The sequence below is a fragment of the Spermophilus citellus genome (assembly GCF_964194105.1).
Source record: "Spermophilus citellus genome assembly, chromosome: 6".
NCBI lineage: Eukaryota > Metazoa > Chordata > Mammalia > Rodentia > Sciuridae > Spermophilus > Spermophilus citellus.
Genome location: NC_138187.1, coordinates 29,723,732 through 29,740,324, shown reverse-complemented (window position 1 = coordinate 29,740,324; position 16,593 = coordinate 29,723,732). Strand labels below are relative to the sequence as shown.

Sequence of the window (16,593 nt, the reverse complement as noted above, 5' to 3'; positions counted from 1 at the left end):
GTGCTTGGGACATGACCTAGTCAACCTACTCAGTGGCCTGGTGAAACACAAAGGCTTTTTCAGACCACATGGGGTGCTGACAAGGCCTTGCGAAGCTGGGGTGCAAGGGGGCTGTATGGGCTTGGGAGCATTTTATGATGACTGTGTCCCAGGCCACGTGCTCTGGGAGCTGCAGACATGTGGATGAGGCTTTGTGCTGAGGATTTCCTGCAGGAGTCCTGGCTTGTAGGGTGGGGTGCCCAGCCCCTTTGGAGGTGGTTCCTAAGCTTGCCCACTAAGGTCATGTCCATCTTAGCCCTGGGGGCCATGCCTACGCTCCTGGCTGCAGGAGAGCCTGAGAGACCCAGAGCTGGGGTTCTGGTAGTGTCCCCTCATCTTTTAGGACTCTGCCCAGCTTCCCAGGGTTGGGAGCTAGGTGGGGGCCATCTGTGCCCTCAGATGACCCTCAGCCACTAGAGGAGCTGTAAGAAAGGGTCGGAATGTAACTGGGGGGCAGGTGGGAGGGCTTGGGGACACTGAGTTGCCCAAGGTGGGGTCTGAGGCTGAGGAGTCCTGATGAGCTTTGTGTCCAGGCTGGGCTGGGCCGTGTGACAGCTGGGGAAACCCAGGGGAGGGAAAGGGCTTTTCCTGCCGAGTCTGCAGCTGGCCTGTGTGACTCACCAAGGGACCCAGGTTCAAACCCGCACGTTTCTGTCTCATCAGTTAAAAAAAAAAGGATTAGGCTGGGAGAAAGCTTGTTTGCTAAACTTGAAGACTAATTATTAATCATTATTAATCGGTGCCTTCCTGCTCCCTTGGAGAGGGCCCAGCTCTGTGGCTCCCCCCACTTCTACCACACTCGGTGGCCCTGCGGGGTGCAGGCCTCCAGTCCTTGCGTGAGGGCACCGACATTTGCCTGTGTGAGCTGTTTGCACTCGTCCTGGGCTGCGGTCTGTAGCCCAAACATTTTAGGCCTTTGTTTGTAAGAATCTGCTCTTCCCGCCCCTCTTCCCCATTCCAGAAGGGCAGGAATGGGGAATGCATGGCACTGGCCTAAGACGCTCCCACAGTTCCCAGCACCCAGGAGGCCCCTGTGGAGGCCCGCAGAGCTTTACAAAGGACAAGATTGCTCTCCTCTGCCTGGGGGAGTCCCCTGCATGGTGCCCTGTGGGCCCGTGGCAGGGCCTGGGCATGCCCAGCCTCCCGTGGGCTTCCCCAGCGCCTGTGGCTAGGAAGCCCTTTGCAGGAGGGTGGGGTCGCCTTCTGGTTTGGCTCTGCTGACTGCAGCCAGGCCAGTTGCCTCTGGCCTGTGACATTTTTGTCATTCCAGCTCTCCTGGAAGGGCTTATGTGGGAATCCACATCACTCTCTTCCTGCCTCCCTGTGATTGATTTGGCCACACGGCTAATTCTTGGGCTCCAAGAGGTCTTGGGCTGCCTGGGCATCCATTTCTAGGGTGATGTGACCTTGGGCTGCTGCAAGAATTGCTAGCCTCTGAAGTCTTTTGTTCTGTGTCTGCTGATGACAATTTGTTTGGACTGTGGAACTCTCCGTGGAAGACCTCTGAACAGGTGTGCCTGCCTCCATGGGGAGGCAACTGAGCAGGGGGGAGAATCCCACACCAGGGGCCCAGAGGGGGCTCCATCCTGACTCTGCCTGGCTGCCCCTGGTCTCTGGGCTCTGCTCCACTGGCTGCTTTTTAACCTAAAACTCTTTCCCGCCCCAGGGCCTTGGCACGTGTTGCTTTTCTGCCTTGATCAGTCCTTGCTTTCTTTTGACCTCACTAACTCATACTACTTTCTGGGACCAGCTTAAATATTAATATCTGCAGAGAGCCTTCTCTGGTCCCTCAAGATGAGTCAGCTCCTTGTCTCGGTGCGCTCAGAGTTAGCACTCTTACAGAGAAACTCATGACAACCATCCATGAATCCCATAACAAATGGATTGATAGTTATTTCATGGTTGTCTGCCTGGGACTGTGGGTTCCGCGATTATAGAGATCCCTTCTGTCTTGAGTGGTGCTGTTATCTCTAAATTATTGCCTGGATTACAGCGAGGACTCGGGAAGGGACTGAACATTTTGCCAGCTAAATTGATTTTCTACAGCTGTAATAGATGGCTATAAACTTAGTGGCTTAAAACAGTACAAATTTGTTGTCTTACTGTTCTTGAGGACAGAATTCTAAAAAGGTCTTCACAGGGCCCGTCCCTCTAGAGCCTCTCCGCCTTGTCTTCTAGAGGTGCAGGGTCCACGTCTCTTCTCTTTCTCTCTAACGCAGATTCACCTTCCTTCCTTGAGTACAGGTTAGGCTTCCCTGGATAATCTGGGATAATCTTTCCATTTGGACAATCTTAGTTTAATCATGTCTGCAAAGTCCCTTTCACCATGTAAGATGACAGCTTCACAGGTCCCACGGATTTGGATGAGGGCATCCTTGGGGGAGCCATGATTTAGCCTTGAACAGAAACAGTTCATGATAACGGCATGACCCTCCCACCCAAGTTTACATAGGCTGTGAGGTAGGGATTTAACCAGTTTCACAAGGCTGTGAGGTAGGGATTTAACCAGTTTCACAAGGCTGTGAGGTAGGGATTTAACCAGTTTCACAAGGCTGTGAGGTAGGGATTTAACCAGTTTCACAAGGCTGTGAGGTAGGGGTTTACAGTTTCATATAAGCCATGAGGTAGGGATCTAACTAGATGTTTTCCCAAACTTTCTCCTACTGTTATTGACTAGTCCCATCCTTTCTTGCTGATTTGAAATGATACTTTTAGCACATACTTAATTTTTCCATATGCATAATCCCTTTTCCAAACTCCTGGTTTCTAATGAACTGTTTATCTGGTCTAATGCCAAAATCATGCCTCTTTTTTTTTGGCTTGGGATTGAGCCAGGACCTTGCACATGGCAGGCAGGTTCTGTGCCACTAAGCTACACTGTTTTAATTACCATATATTTATTGAATGTTATCTTAGCTGATACAGCAATTCTTTCTTTACTGTTGCCCTTCGTCAAAGTATTCTTAGCTGTTCTTGTGCATTTTTTTCCTTTGGGGTGAGTTTTAAAATCATCTTTTCTTAGTACTATGAAATACATTGTTGGAATTTTGATCAGTTTGTGATGAATTAATGGACTAAAAGAAGGACATGTTTGTACTAATGTGTGTGGTTTTTTTTTTTTTTTTTTTTTTTTTTTGGAAAAAGGACTATCACTTCACTTAGTCAGGTATTTTTAGGTTTATTCTTTGGCATTTTATAATTTTTATTGCTATCATGAATGAGGTCTTGACACTCATAAATGTTTATGGCCAGCAAATGGGAAAGCAGTTAATTTGGGTCATGTTGATCTTGTTTCAACTACACTAATAAATTTCTTAAAAATTATTTTAATCATTTTTCAGGTGGTTCTCTACAGTTTTGAGGTAGAGAATATTATTGTCTCCCAGTGAGTGTGTGGGTGGGTGTGGGTGGGTAAGGGGTGTGAACAAGCAGACGAGCTGCTTCTTGTGAAAGTCAAGACCTTATTTGATCACAGAATCAGAGAATGGTGGTTTCCAGGGGCAGTGGGGAGGGGGACCTTGGGAGATGTTGGTGAAAGGGTGCAAAGTTCCAGTTGTGTAAGATGAACAAATTCTGTAGGGCTAACATACAGCAATGTGACTACAGTTATCAATAAATGATATTGTATGTATACTTGAATTTTTGCCAAGAGGGTAGATCTTAAGGGTCCTCATTGAAGAGAAAGAAAAAAAGGGGAGATAAGAAAGAAAATTGAGATTGCATTAGTCAGTTTTGTGTCACTATAATACATTACCTGACACAGGCTGCTTATGAAGCAAAGAGTGGTTTATTTTGGCTCATAGTTCTGGAGGTTTAAGTTCAAGATTGTGGAACCCCCTTAGTCTGGGCCTCTGGTAAAGGTGGCACATCCAGGTGGGAGTACATGTTAGAGTGAGCAGTCATATTTCAAGCTGGGATTGGAGAGAGAAGGGCAGGGTCCTACAGTCCCCTTCAAGGTATTCCCACTAGCCCCTGCTCTTAATAACCCTTCTCCTCCAGCACCTCTTCCATTTATTAAATGAACAGATAAATAATGGACTGTGAGTTCCAGACTCCTGCTAGGACCAATCATTCTCATTTGAGATTACAGCCCTGCCCCCTTATCTAGGGGACACGTTCCAAGACGGAGGGGGGGATGTCTGAAACTACAGATGGGACCAGTCTCTGTATATACTATATATTTTTTTCCTGTATATACATACCTATGCCAACATTTAATTTACAGTTCATTAGGCTTAGTAAGAGATGAATAATATAAAGCAATTATAACAATATACTGTAGTAAAAGGTAGGTGAATTTGTTCTTTTACTTGAAAGAGTCAAGAGTATCTGTATTAATATAGCATCTTCGGGCTCTGGTTGACCGTGGGTAGCTGAAGACTTGCAAAGGAAAACCATGGATACGGGGGACTGTGGTCATTGCTGCTGCCCTTATCCCAGCCAGACCCTCATCAGGGACAGCTTCATCCTCCTGAAAACAGTCCTGAGCGCAGACCCCGGTCCATGTGCCGTCAGCTCCTGCGGGTCTTTTTCGTTCTCCTCTTTGGAGCCCAGCATCTGATGAGGGTGGTTCCAGCGCTGAGTGACAGGCGGGAAGGGTGAGCCTCCCTCCTCCCCCATCCCGCTTGTCTGATGCTGGGGAGTGCAGGGACAGGGGGACCCAAGGGCCTGATTAGCACAGCCAGGAACACAGCCCTGTGTCCCTCACACAGGTGTGCCAGGTAGGTAGGGTCCACACTACAGGTGGCCCCGCAGATTCCGAAGGGTGGGAAAACAGAGCCTCTTCCTGGTACTCAGAAATCACAGAGAGGGCTGGGGATGTGGCTCAAGCGGTAGCGCGCTCGCCTGGCATGCGTGCGGCCCGGGTTCGATCCTCAGCACCACATACCAACAAAGATGTTGTGTCCGCCGAGAACTGAAAAATAAATATTAAAAAAAAAAAAAAAAAAAAAAAGAAATCACAGAGAAAGCTCGGACCGACTGCCAGCACAAGAGGTCAGAATCACGAGTCCCTGGAGTCTTGGAACCCCCACCATTGGGGATGGGAGCAGGGGTCTTCTATCATCATCATGCTCCTGGCACCTGCGAATAGAGAGACCCGGAGAGTAAGAGCTAAGCAGGGTAGTGCTGGGTGGGTATCTGCCCGCCCTGTGGGTAAAACCTCAGTGCTCATGCGCGGGGTGGGTGGAGCTGACGGCGCATGGGCTCACCCCTGGCATTTTGGAGTTGGGTCAGCTGGGTTCCTTACCTGGCTGTGGACAAGTTACCGTTCACTTGCATTAGTTGACTCACCTGGGAAATGGGACTAATGGAGCCAGTTCCCGGGACTGTGGGAACAGCAAATGAGCCTTCGATCAGGGCTGTGTTCCTTGCAGAATGGCTCCTGCCCAGCCTCTGCCTGGAGCCCTCCTCCTCTGGTCCTGTCCGTTCTTGCTTTGTTCTTATTTCACGTGCTTGCTCTGCACCAGGGCAGCAAGCCCCTTGGGGTCAGGAACCTCACCCTAGATGGCTCTGTCTGCCATGACGGGAGCCCAGGAGGTGGACAAGAGCCTTACTTAAGTGCAGCCAGACCAGTTGGGATCCTCTTGGGTTGACTTTTCAGGCTGTGATGTCCAACTCAGGAGCTGGTGGAGCTGGATTGAATCCTGACCCAGAGCAGCCCTGGGGTGCACGGGGTGAGGGTCCTGGTAGCTGATGAGCCAAGGCCCATCCTGCCTTTGCCCCCCACCATGGCAGGGAGGTGGGAATGCTCAGAGCTGTCTGCCTGCTGGGCTTAGGCATGGGACAGCTGTGCATGGGGACAGCTGCCTCAGCTTCGGGACACAGGATCTGCCCCTGAGATTAATAACAGAGCCCAGCCAAGACCGTGGGGAGCAGAGCAGGGCTAGGGTTACCTCGCACCAGGAAATGCGCCTGCCCTGCTGACAGCGGGTGGGGAGCCTGCAGGATGGATGGGCTCTTGGGGCGCCAGGGGTGGCTGGGCAAGGCAGCTCACAGCTGGCCCAGCCAAATCTGCTCCCTGGGATGCAAACCGACCCTCTCCAGAGCTGGGCTCAGCCCCGGTATGTGCTGATCTCCAAGAATTATGTGAAGAGTTAGGAATGGAAACCAAATGTCGGTGTCAGGTAGAGAGAGCTGATGGACCCTGAGGCCCCGCAGGCCTGGGAGCTCCTGCGACCAGCACAGATGTTTAGGTGAAAGGAGCCCTTGTGCATTTTCTTAAAAAAAAAAAAAGTTTATTTTTCCCCCGGGTATTTATTATAGAAAAATCTAGAAAACAAAGGAAAGACATCATTTATCATTCCATTTTGTAAAAAGTGTTAAACTTTAATTTTTTTTTTCATTGCGGCACCATAAACCATTTTTAAGCGCACTGTTCAGTGGCATTAAGGGCATTTGCGTTGTCATGAAGTCATCACCACCGTGGATCTGGGGAACTCTTTTCATCTTGCAAAACGGAAGCCCTGTCCCCAGGACCCATCCAGGCCTCCCCTCCCCCAGCTCCTGGCAGCTGCCTCTCTCCCGTTTGGTTTCTGTGAAGTTGAAGCTTGTAGGTACCTCCTGTAAGTGGAATCATGCGTGTTGGTTATTTGACTGGATTATTTCACTTAGCAAGAGTTTCTCAAGTTTCATCCGTGCTGTGGAATGTGTTGAAACTGCCTACCTTTCAAAGGCTGAATTATATTCATATGGGCGAGCGCACACACGTTTGATGGATACTTGGATTTTTTCCCACCCTTTGACTATTACAATTTTCTTTTTCCTGATACTGGAAATGGAACCCAGGAGTGCTGTGTCACTGAGCTATATCCCCAGCCCTACTTATTTACATTGATTTATTATTTTGCTTTTGCTTTTTTTGGTACTGGGGATCGAACCCAGGGCCTCCAGCATGCTAGGCATGGAGCTCCTGTCCTGCCCTTCTTATTTTTTTTTTCTTTTGAGATAAGGACTTGCTAAGTTGCTGAGGCTGGGCTTGAACTTTCAGTTCTCCTGCCTCAGTCTCCTGAGTAGCTGAGATGCTACACCACTGTGCATGGCCTTTACTGGTATCTTTCAAGGAGAAGAAGTTTTCAGTTTTGAGTTATTAAATAAATCTTTTTTATATACTTATTTTTTAGGTGGAGATGGACACAACACAATGCCTTTATTTTTATGGGGTGCTGAGGATTGAACCTGGGTCCCGCCCATGCTAGGCAAGCGCTCTACCACTGAGCCACAATCCCAGCCCTAAATAAATCTTTTTTTTTTAATTTGCTGTCTGATTGTTTTAGTGTCATAGCTAAGAAATCATCAACAAATCCAACATCATAAAGCTTCTTCCCTATTCCTCTAAGAGTATTGTACTTTCAGGCTTTACAGTTAGGTCTTTAATTCATTTTTGAGCTTTTTCATATATGGTATAAGGTCAAGATCCAACTTTATCCTTTTGCATGTGGATATTTAATTTTCCCAATACTGTTTGTTGAAAAGACTGTTCTTGTCCTATCAATTCCGTTAATATTTTATTTAGAGAAGGGTCTCACTAAGTTGCTTACAGCCCCGCTAATTTGCTGAGGCTGGCTTTGAACTTGTGATCCTCCTGCCTTCGCCTCCCCAGCTGCTGGGATTACAGGCATGTGCCCCTGTGCCCATATTTAAGAATCAACAATTGTCCACATTTGACCTTTGCTGTGTCTTTTTTATTCATTGCTTTTGCACAGTTGGGATCCCACAGCTCGTATCAAGGAGGACAGGACCTTAGACTCAGGTTCTGCCTTTTCCCTTAAACAGATTTACCAGTGTCTCCAGGAAGCAGTTTTCCTTCATCCCTTAGAAGGTTACATATGGCCATGGGCTCCCAGCGATGTGAGTGCACACGGCAATGTAGAAAGGGGCCTCCATATAAGGCCTGGAGTTACCGAGATCTGGACAAAGGGTGCTTTGGATTGGATTTTAAATATCCTCCAAGGCGCATATGCCATACGATTGGTCATCAGCCTATGGTGCTACTGAAAGGTGACAAAACTTTTAGGAGGTAGGGCACAGTGAAAAGAAGCTAGGTCATTGAGGGACATGCTTTTGAAGGGGACCCTGGTCCCTTCCCCTCTCCCTCTGCTTCTGGAACACTCTAAGATGAACTACCTCTTTCACCATGAGTTCTGACTCACCAAAGGCCCCAAATCACAGAGCCAAGTGGCTGTGGATGCAGATCTCTGAAACTATAGGCAGAAACAAACCTTTCCCCTTTTTAAGTTGATTTTCTCGGGTGTTTTGTGACAGTGGCAGAAAGCTGATTAATACAAAGTGATATAAGGAAACAGAGGCAGGAGCGAAGTATCATTTCTACTTCAAAGTTGGAGGTGAAGATTAAACAAGAATCATCCTTAAAGCACAGGACTTTATCCCTGCTGGGTCATATATTTGAATTTTTAATTTCACTTTTCAGTTTTTATAAAAGTTACGTGTGTACACAAAGTAAAGAATCAACTCTACAAAACTTAAAAATGGAAAATGATAGTCCTCTATCATCCACCTCTTCTTCTCCCCAGAAACCACTGCATCTCCAAAAATAAGAATTCTATTGCTATGTATGGAAATGACTTTTCTATCTTAGGTGTTAGGTTCGACTCTCCACTATGAGAGATGAGAGCGGAACTTTGTCTACATACTGCTGTTCCCGTCCCACACATTTCCTGTCACCCCTTTCCTGATACCCTTCACTTGTACCACAATTCTGGTTAGCCCAGTACTTAGGACTTACAGTCCACCCTAGGGAGAGCTGGGCCTGGCAATGCACTATGGATTTTTCTTTTCCTTCCCACATTTTTTTTAAAACTTTTCTTATTTCTGCTCAGTTAGCTTTCTGTGGAATCATTCTAAAGCATGCCCAAACTCTCTCCTGGTTGCACAATTTTTCTTCTGAGGTCTGGGCTGATGGAAGTGAGATTTAGATCTAGGAATCTTGGAATCCCTGTCCATCAACAATCCCAAACGTCTCCTTGGTCTGGAGACCTTCTCTCCACTGCATTTCCTACCTGCGATCTTTGTTTACTCCTTTATTGTGATGAAGCACATCCTGCAGTAGCTTTCTGAGAAAAATAAGACTTTTGCCCAAGTCAGGCCTCATGAGACATCCCTTAACTTGTCTCTATGAATTCATACCTTCTATTAACTTCCAGACTTGGTCATTCTTTTGCTTTCTGTCCAACTCACCCATACATTACATAATATGCATTTCTTATTTGATATTTTAATCAGCATCATTTAATGCGGAACCAAGAAAGGTTTATGAACAAGATGTAGGTAGGGGAGAAGAAGGGAGACTAATGGAGGGGAAGATGAAATCTGAGCCTTTTTGCAAAGGCTCCAGGGGAAGGAAGCCTGTCCTTGTTCACAGGGAATTCAAACTCAGACGCTGTCTGTGCTAGGCCTCTTAAGTGCTTGGAACTGTGTGGTCAAGGCAAATACCACAGGGCCCAGGAGCTCCTGTAGGTCAGATATCCTCTGGGAACAAACACGGAGAGCAGGTGGGGCTACAAACCTCAGCCTGATCATAGGTTCAGACAGTTTAGGACAAAAGCAAGAGACACATATGAGAATGTATTAGTGAGTGCCCGACCCACTTTCCTCTGGGAAACGGGGGCACTGGTCCCCCCTCTAGAGGGGGTCTGTAATATTGAGGGGGTCCTTCCCAGGGTGAGGTTATTGTCAACACTGTTCTCCCCAGAACAACTTTCTAAAGCCATTTTTTTTTTTTTGGTACCAGAGATTGAATTCAGGGACGCCTAACCATTGAGCCCCATCCCCAGCCCTATTTTATATTTTATTTAGAGACAGGGTCTCACTGAGTTGCTTAGCACCTCACTTTTGCTGAGGTTGGATTTGAACTCGTGACCCTCCTGCCTCAGCCTCCAGAGCTTCTGGAATTACAGCTAAAGCCACTTCTAAAGAAGCCACAGGCTTCCAGGTTGAACCTGGAAGAATTTCCATATTCTGGGATGGTGACGTGCCCAGAGAGGGCATAGGAGATCCAAGCCACATCCTTCCCGCCCCCATACTTTGTCCCATGCAGTCTTCCTTCAGCTGTTCCCAGGTCATAGCTCTGTGTTGATTGATAACAGGGAAAAACAAAAGCTAATACACAGAGAAGCCAAGAGGTACCAGTGGGAGCCAATATTGAAGGGAGACTTCTGCAGACATTCCCTTGGGACAGCCTCCCTGGCAAGGGAGGTCTCAAGGGTTGGAAACCGCTTCTCTGAGGCTGCGAGACTGATCGAGGCCTCCCACAGACCCAAGATTCTGCCCCCCTCTCTCCTCCCCGGAGGCTTCAGGGGTCCACTAGGACAGCGCACCCCTCCTCCATCTCCTCTCTGCCCTGACCTGCTAACCAAAGCCTTCTGTCTCAGGGTCAAGGCTGCCTGGCTGTGGTAACAGGACCCTCCAGGGGGACAGAGCAGCGGAAGGAAGGGGGATGGGTGAGGGCCACGGTGCTCCCAGCCGCAGCAGATGGTGAAGAAAAACAGAGAGGCTTGTTTGCCTCTCTGGGGCGTCTGGTTCTGGGGCAAGGCTGGAGTCCTCAGAGCTTGGCGTTCGCTCACACGCGAGTGTGGGTGGGAGTGTGGGGTGGGTTGGGGGTCCCCCCTTCTTGCCGGGGGCGCTGAGGTCTGGCAGGGATTCTGGCTGTTTATCTTTCCTAGGGCCTGGTTGGATCTGAGCTGTGGATTCATCCTGGGCAGCAGAGGCGACCCACCCCAGGCCTGGGTATCTTGGGGAATGTGTCAGTGAAGGTCCTGTTGGGTGACAGCTGGACCCCAGGGATTCCCAGGAGCAAGGTCAGCTTCCTCTTCCTAGTTCAGTGCTCAGAGGTGTTCGCAGGACTCCGGGAGGCAACCATCTCTACATCTGGACTCAATTTCTGAGGCCTACCAAACTCCGCAGGCTTGGTTTGGAATTCGAGGGTAACCTCTGTAGTTGGGGGCTGACCCCGGTGCCCACATTGGTTCCCCACTGCAGGGCAGGGCCTGCAACCCTTGACAAGGAAACAGGCTAAGAGACCAGGAGGGGCTTGTCCCAGGCCATGCAGCCGGGGAGTGCTGGGCCAGGGCTAGAATCTTTGTTTTCTGGCTTTACAGCCTACAGCCTGCAGCTAAGGGTCTGTATTTGGAGTGTACTAAAATCTGGTGACTTCATAGAGAATTTGAGGTATAGTGAGGCCAACAGATCTGGAGAGGATGCCATGGAAGTGATTAATGACTCACAGTGCCCAAGAGGAAGAGGTGGCCCCAGGGGGCCCCAGGGGGCCCCAGCCAGGAGGCAGAGGGACGCAGGGAAACCTGGTCAAAGCCTTTATTGTGGTTTCCACAGGAAGGAAGGGGCAAGGCCGGGCAGGCAGACTCCTGATGGCTGACTTGAATACTTTCAGCAGGCTCTGGGGCACGGGGGCTATCCCTAGCTATGTGATACCTGGCTCTGGGGCAATTAGGACAGGTAGATAGTGATCTGAGGTGCCTGATAAAGGAGGTGGTTGGGTGTGTGGACGCTGGACTGGTTGGTCTGTGTTTAAAAGTGCTCCCCTGGGAGGGAGACAGGGGGACAAAGCCAGGCGACTTGGTGCATTACCAGGTTTGGCCCCTGAGGCTGATGTTAAAGCATCAAGTGACAGACATTAGAAGCACAGTTAACACACAGGGTCCTGTGAGAGCCCACGATTGAGTGCTGCCCACTTGGAAGCAAGCTGGGATGTGGCCACTGAGCATTGCAGCCATCGACGGTTAGCTGATGTGGACCTGTCCAGACTTCAGCCAGGGCCATAACTTTAACTCAGTATTGGATTATTTAATAATTCCCCATTTAATATATGTGCTCTCAGCTAGAACATCAACTAGAGCTGCAGCCGGGGTTTGAACCCAGGCTGTTTGAGCCCATGACCTTGACATCTGTGCAACATGACCTTCCGGTGCTTGAGAATGGATGAGTGAAGAAGGGAGCAAGGTGAGGGTGACCTGACTGCAGTCCATCCAGAGGGGACAGGGCCCTGGACAGCGCACCAGGAGTCAAATAGGGTGGGCAGGATGAGGGCAGGGATGTGGCCCAAGATTTGGGGGGTAGGAAATGGTTGAGGAGAGAGGATTTTTCTAGCAGAATCAGTGCCAAGGCAGGAGGGATGTCCCAGGTTGGTGACAACACCAGAAGCCACACTGCCCTGATGACATTAGGTCTGGAAGGTGTGAGGGATGTGCGTCCATCTCTTGCTCCCAACCGACCCCTTTTGGGTCTACAGTTATGAGTTGTGTCCTCTGTGCCGATTAGGGAAGAGCCTTTTGTAAACCAAGCTTACGGTGTTGTCTGGGAACCCCAGAAAGGGTGACAGTGATGGGGATCCAATTCCCAAGTATCTGAAATGTGCTTCTCGCCACGGCGCAGTGTCACTGGTAAGGATTCCAGGCCCAGCTTGGCCACTGGCATGGGAGACAGTAGAATTGACCCCACGATGCCCAAGTCCTAATCCCAAGAGCCTGTGACCGTCACTTTGTGTGGTAAAAGGGACTTCTCAGATGTGACCAAATTGAGGATCTCAGGTTGGGAAGGTCCTCCTGGATTTCTGGCTGGTCCAATCTGATCTTAAGGGTCCTTGTAGGGGCAGGCAGTGGGAAGATAGGACCATGGAGGGAGGTGAGGAATTGGACAAAGGATGAGGAAGAATTCCAGAAGCCGGAAAGATAGGACATGGATTCTTTTCCTGGAGCCTTTGGAGGGAACCAATCTGGCGGTGGCCTTGATCTGGGTCCATGGTGAGACTGAGTCGGGTCTTCTGACCTCCAGAGTTGCCAGATAATAGATACATGTCATTTTAAGTCACCAAGTTGGTTGTCACAACTGCAGTGGGACACCATTATACCAATCCCCTCTCTGACCCACACTCTTTCCATTTGTAGGAGGGTCACAGGCTCCTTGTCCTGATTCTCAAGTCTCTGAGGATCAGGAAGCAGGAGGACAGATCATCTTGCTATTGGGAGGACTTCCTTCCCCCAAAAGCAGTTTCCAGACCTCACTGTGGCCTGACTCCAAATGTCCCACTGTGAGTTCGCTGTGAGTTCCCCTTGGGGAAAGAGAACCTTATCCCGAGGAATTCTAACCAAAAGCCTGGCAAAGCCACCCCAGGGCTGATTAAAAGAAACCATCCTGGGAGGGAAACGGAGAGTCATTAGTTTTCTGCCTTTTCATGTCAGACCTTGGGGCTCAGCGCATTCTGCAGCCTGCGATGGATTTAATTTTCTGTTTTGATCCTGCTGAGAAACCCACAAACAAGTAGAACCACAGGAGGCGGCCAGAGCTCCCAGGAACAGGGGCGCAGCGCTCCTCCTGGCTGCTGCGCTCTGGGGCTTGCACGCTGCGGGGGTTCCTGCGGGGCGCCCTTTAATCAACAGGGCTGCACAGGAAAAGAGCTTTGCAGGAGCGAATCAAGAACTCCAGACAGTGTCTTTGCCGTTGGTGGCTGTAATTCCTCGGCGCTGATTGCCCGCCTTTCTTGTGGGCAGCCCCCGGGGACCCACAGGCCTTGGGCACAGCAGCAGGATGAGACAGGAAGGTGGGCTCCTTCCACCTTCCACTCGAGGGACATGTGTCTTTAATCACTGCTGAGAACAAAGGAGGCTGAGTAATTGCCTGCGACCCACTAGGGGCAGCTCGGGTTTCTCTAGAGGTTTTTGCCAAGGGCCGGGTGGGGGTCTCCGCCTTGGGGTAGGGTCATCCTGAGCACAGGAGCTGCTGGAGAAATCCTTCTGGTTCCCAGCTCTGTTCAGATCCTGCCCTTGCTTAAAAACTTCTGAAGGCCCGCCAGGCAAGGGTGGCGCAGGCCTGTAATCCCTGCAGCTGGGAGGCTGAGGCAGAAGGATCGCAAGTTCAAAGCCAGCCTCAGCAATTTAGCTAGGCGCTAAGCAACTCAGGGAGACCCTGTCTCTAAAATACAAAATAGGGCTGGGGATGTGGCTCAGTCCCCCTGAATTTAATCCCTGCTATAACAACCCCCCACAAAAAAAAGAAAAAAGAAAACCTCCTGAAAGGCTCCCCCTGGCCTGGGCGAGGCTCGGATCTCCTGGCTGGCCCTCAAGGCCTCCTGACTCTGCCTGGCTTCTCATGCCCTGAACTGGCCCCTCTAGCCCTACGCAACCACTCGGACAATTCCAGCACTTTCAGGCTTTTGCTAATGTCTTTTGTTAGGTTCCTCAAAAGCAGGATTTCTTGTGTCCCAGGAGACACCTAGGAAGCCTGGACCAGGGAGATGCTAAAGAGAGAGCGTATGGCCACTGGCCATCCAACTGAGATGAGAGGCCTGGGGAGTGGTGCTGTTTGCCAAGGAGGCCCATGAGAAGAGGAGCCAGCTGGATGTGGGGATGACACTCATGGGGACGGTGTCTGGCGTCTTCCCTGGGGGTCTGGAATGAGCGAGCTCCTTCAAGTGGGCACAGAGGGAGAAAGGGGGGCTTGTGAGACTTGAGGGCCCAGCATCTGGAAAGGGGAAGAAAGCCAGGAGTTGGTGGGGCCCAGGAGGGGGTACTTAGGAGACAGGAGCATTGAGAAGGTTGTGTCGGGAGACCCTGGGCTGCAGGAAAGGTGCAGTTGGAAGAGAAAAAGGGCCGGAAGCCGGTGGGTAAAGAGACTGGGAATGTGGGCTCCCCTCTTGAGAACAGTGTCCCCTGAGAGGAGGCCATAATCCGGGAGCATGGAGTCTAGGGTTTGATTTGGGAGCCCAGGACCTGTGGATTGCCGGAGCAGGACCCAGTGCAGGACAGACACGGAAGCTCAGAAAACCAGGGGCCATGCTTGTGGTTTGGGGGTGTCCCTCAGCCCCCAGACTTGGGGTGCTGCAGGGTGGACAGACAAGGAGTTGGGAGGGGAGTGGCAGTGCAGACAGGCAGGAGCTGGGGTGGGAGGGTGCATCCCGGGGAGGTTTGGGGAGGGGTTAGCCCCCCCCAGTGGTCCTCCCATCCCACTGGGCTTCCCAAAGCCACCAGTCCTTGTGGTCACCTGTGTCATGTTTGTGTGGTTCCTTGCCCTGCCTGTGCCCTCTCATCAGATTTCACATCTCCTTCTCAGCACCCTCATGCCAGTGACCATCTGAGTGTTCCTTGAAAGGACCTGGTGTTCATTGAACAACTGGCTTAGGATTGCCCTATCCTATTTTTTAAACTTTATTTTTTGATAAAGACAAATTAAATTTGGTGACATCCTGTGCTAAGGACGTATCTGCTATTCACCTTGTCCTTCCTACTGTCTTGTGTGTCCTTTGGCAAGACACTCGCCCTCTCACGAATTATCACGACTCCCCAGAGCTTGGTGTAGGAAGGGAGGGCGTGGGCTTGGCGGGTGGAGCTCGCTATTGGGTGGCGGTGTGATTGGCAGTCCCGAGGAGGGGCTGCTTCAGCCTTGGGAGGCTCAAGTGCGGGCAGGGCTCTACCACGTTCTCCAAGGGTCAGAATTACCATTAGAGATGCCAGTGGATATGACAGAGGTTCAGATGAGGATGTCACCTCATTCAATTCCTAATGCCAACTGGGAGGTGGATTTTGAATTCTAATAAGACCAGCCATTTCCCGAGAATCTATCCAATGCCATTTTAGTTCCCGTGCGATCCAGGGGTGAAACACTTAGTCCTCCCAGTAAGTCTCTGGGGGACTGTCTTGATGTTACTTTTACACCTTGGGAATGGGGCTCAGAGAGCTCAAGTAACTCGATCAGGATGTCCCAGGCCATATCAGTCAGGCAGGAGAGGAAAGTAAGGGCGGAGGGAGAGACAGTTACTGTGTCCTGGCTGCTTTGGGTGCCCGTCGGTGACAGGTCCTGGGGTGGCCAAGAAGCGGGCTGGCTCCTCCCTGAGCACGTGGCTGGTCAAAGCTGCTGTCCTTTCTCAGAGGCACCTGGCTGGTGCTTCTCAGCCTTCATCCAGTCTCTAACATGGGCACAGAGAATGCGTGTGCAAAGAGTCGTCTTTCCAATGGGCTCTTGTTACGATTTCAAAGATGCATCCCTATGGGAAATGATCTGGTGGTAAAATATACTAGGAATGGAGTGGGAGGATCGTAAAGTGATTTTTCCCAATATACAGTGTGTGTGTATTCCACCTTTCCCCTGCCCTCCCTCCTTTCCTCCCTCTCTCCTTTGCTTTCTTCCCAGATTTGGACTAGTCTCCCTTCAATGCCAGACACTGCTGCTAAGCCACAAGTTAAACAGGCTCTGCTTTCTGGGACCTACAGACACGTGGGTGCCCCTGGTGTTAACAGTGGTCAGAACTCTCCAGAGGGAACAGCAAAGTCTGAGAGGTTAGGGTCGCTTGAGCAGCATGTGGAGGATGAGAGGCGGGTGGTGTGCGAGTGGACATTTTTCAGGACAGACTGTGTGGGCCAAGAGCTTCAATGGGGCAGGGCTCAGCCTGGGCGCCATGGCAGGGGCCCCGTGTTTCATAAGGAGAGAGGACCCTGGAGGGTCAGGTGGGGCTCAGTCATGGAGATTCTCAGGGGTTGGTGCCCTGGAGTGGGCTTTGTCCCTTCCAGATCTCAATCCACCCTTCCTTTG

General features: G+C 50.4%; 1 protein-coding gene across 5 annotated transcripts in view; it reads left to right on the top strand.

Annotated features, from left to right (window-relative positions):
- COL26A1 (collagen type XXVI alpha 1 chain) overlaps positions 1 to 16,593 on the top strand; it is a 128,038-nt gene that overhangs the window by 6,498 nt on the left and 104,947 nt on the right. Inside the window, exon 1 of one of the 5 annotated variants that reach the window (XM_081299451.1) lies at positions 1,441 to 1,550. The exons of the other annotated variants lie outside the window; for them this stretch is intronic. Coding sequence (XP_081155577.1) covers positions 1,501 to 1,550 — 50 coding nt within the window. The 5' untranslated portion in view covers positions 1,441 to 1,500. Of the gene's footprint in view, positions 1 to 1,440; positions 1,551 to 16,593 lie in introns of those variants that run through there. 5 annotated transcript variants of the gene reach the window in all.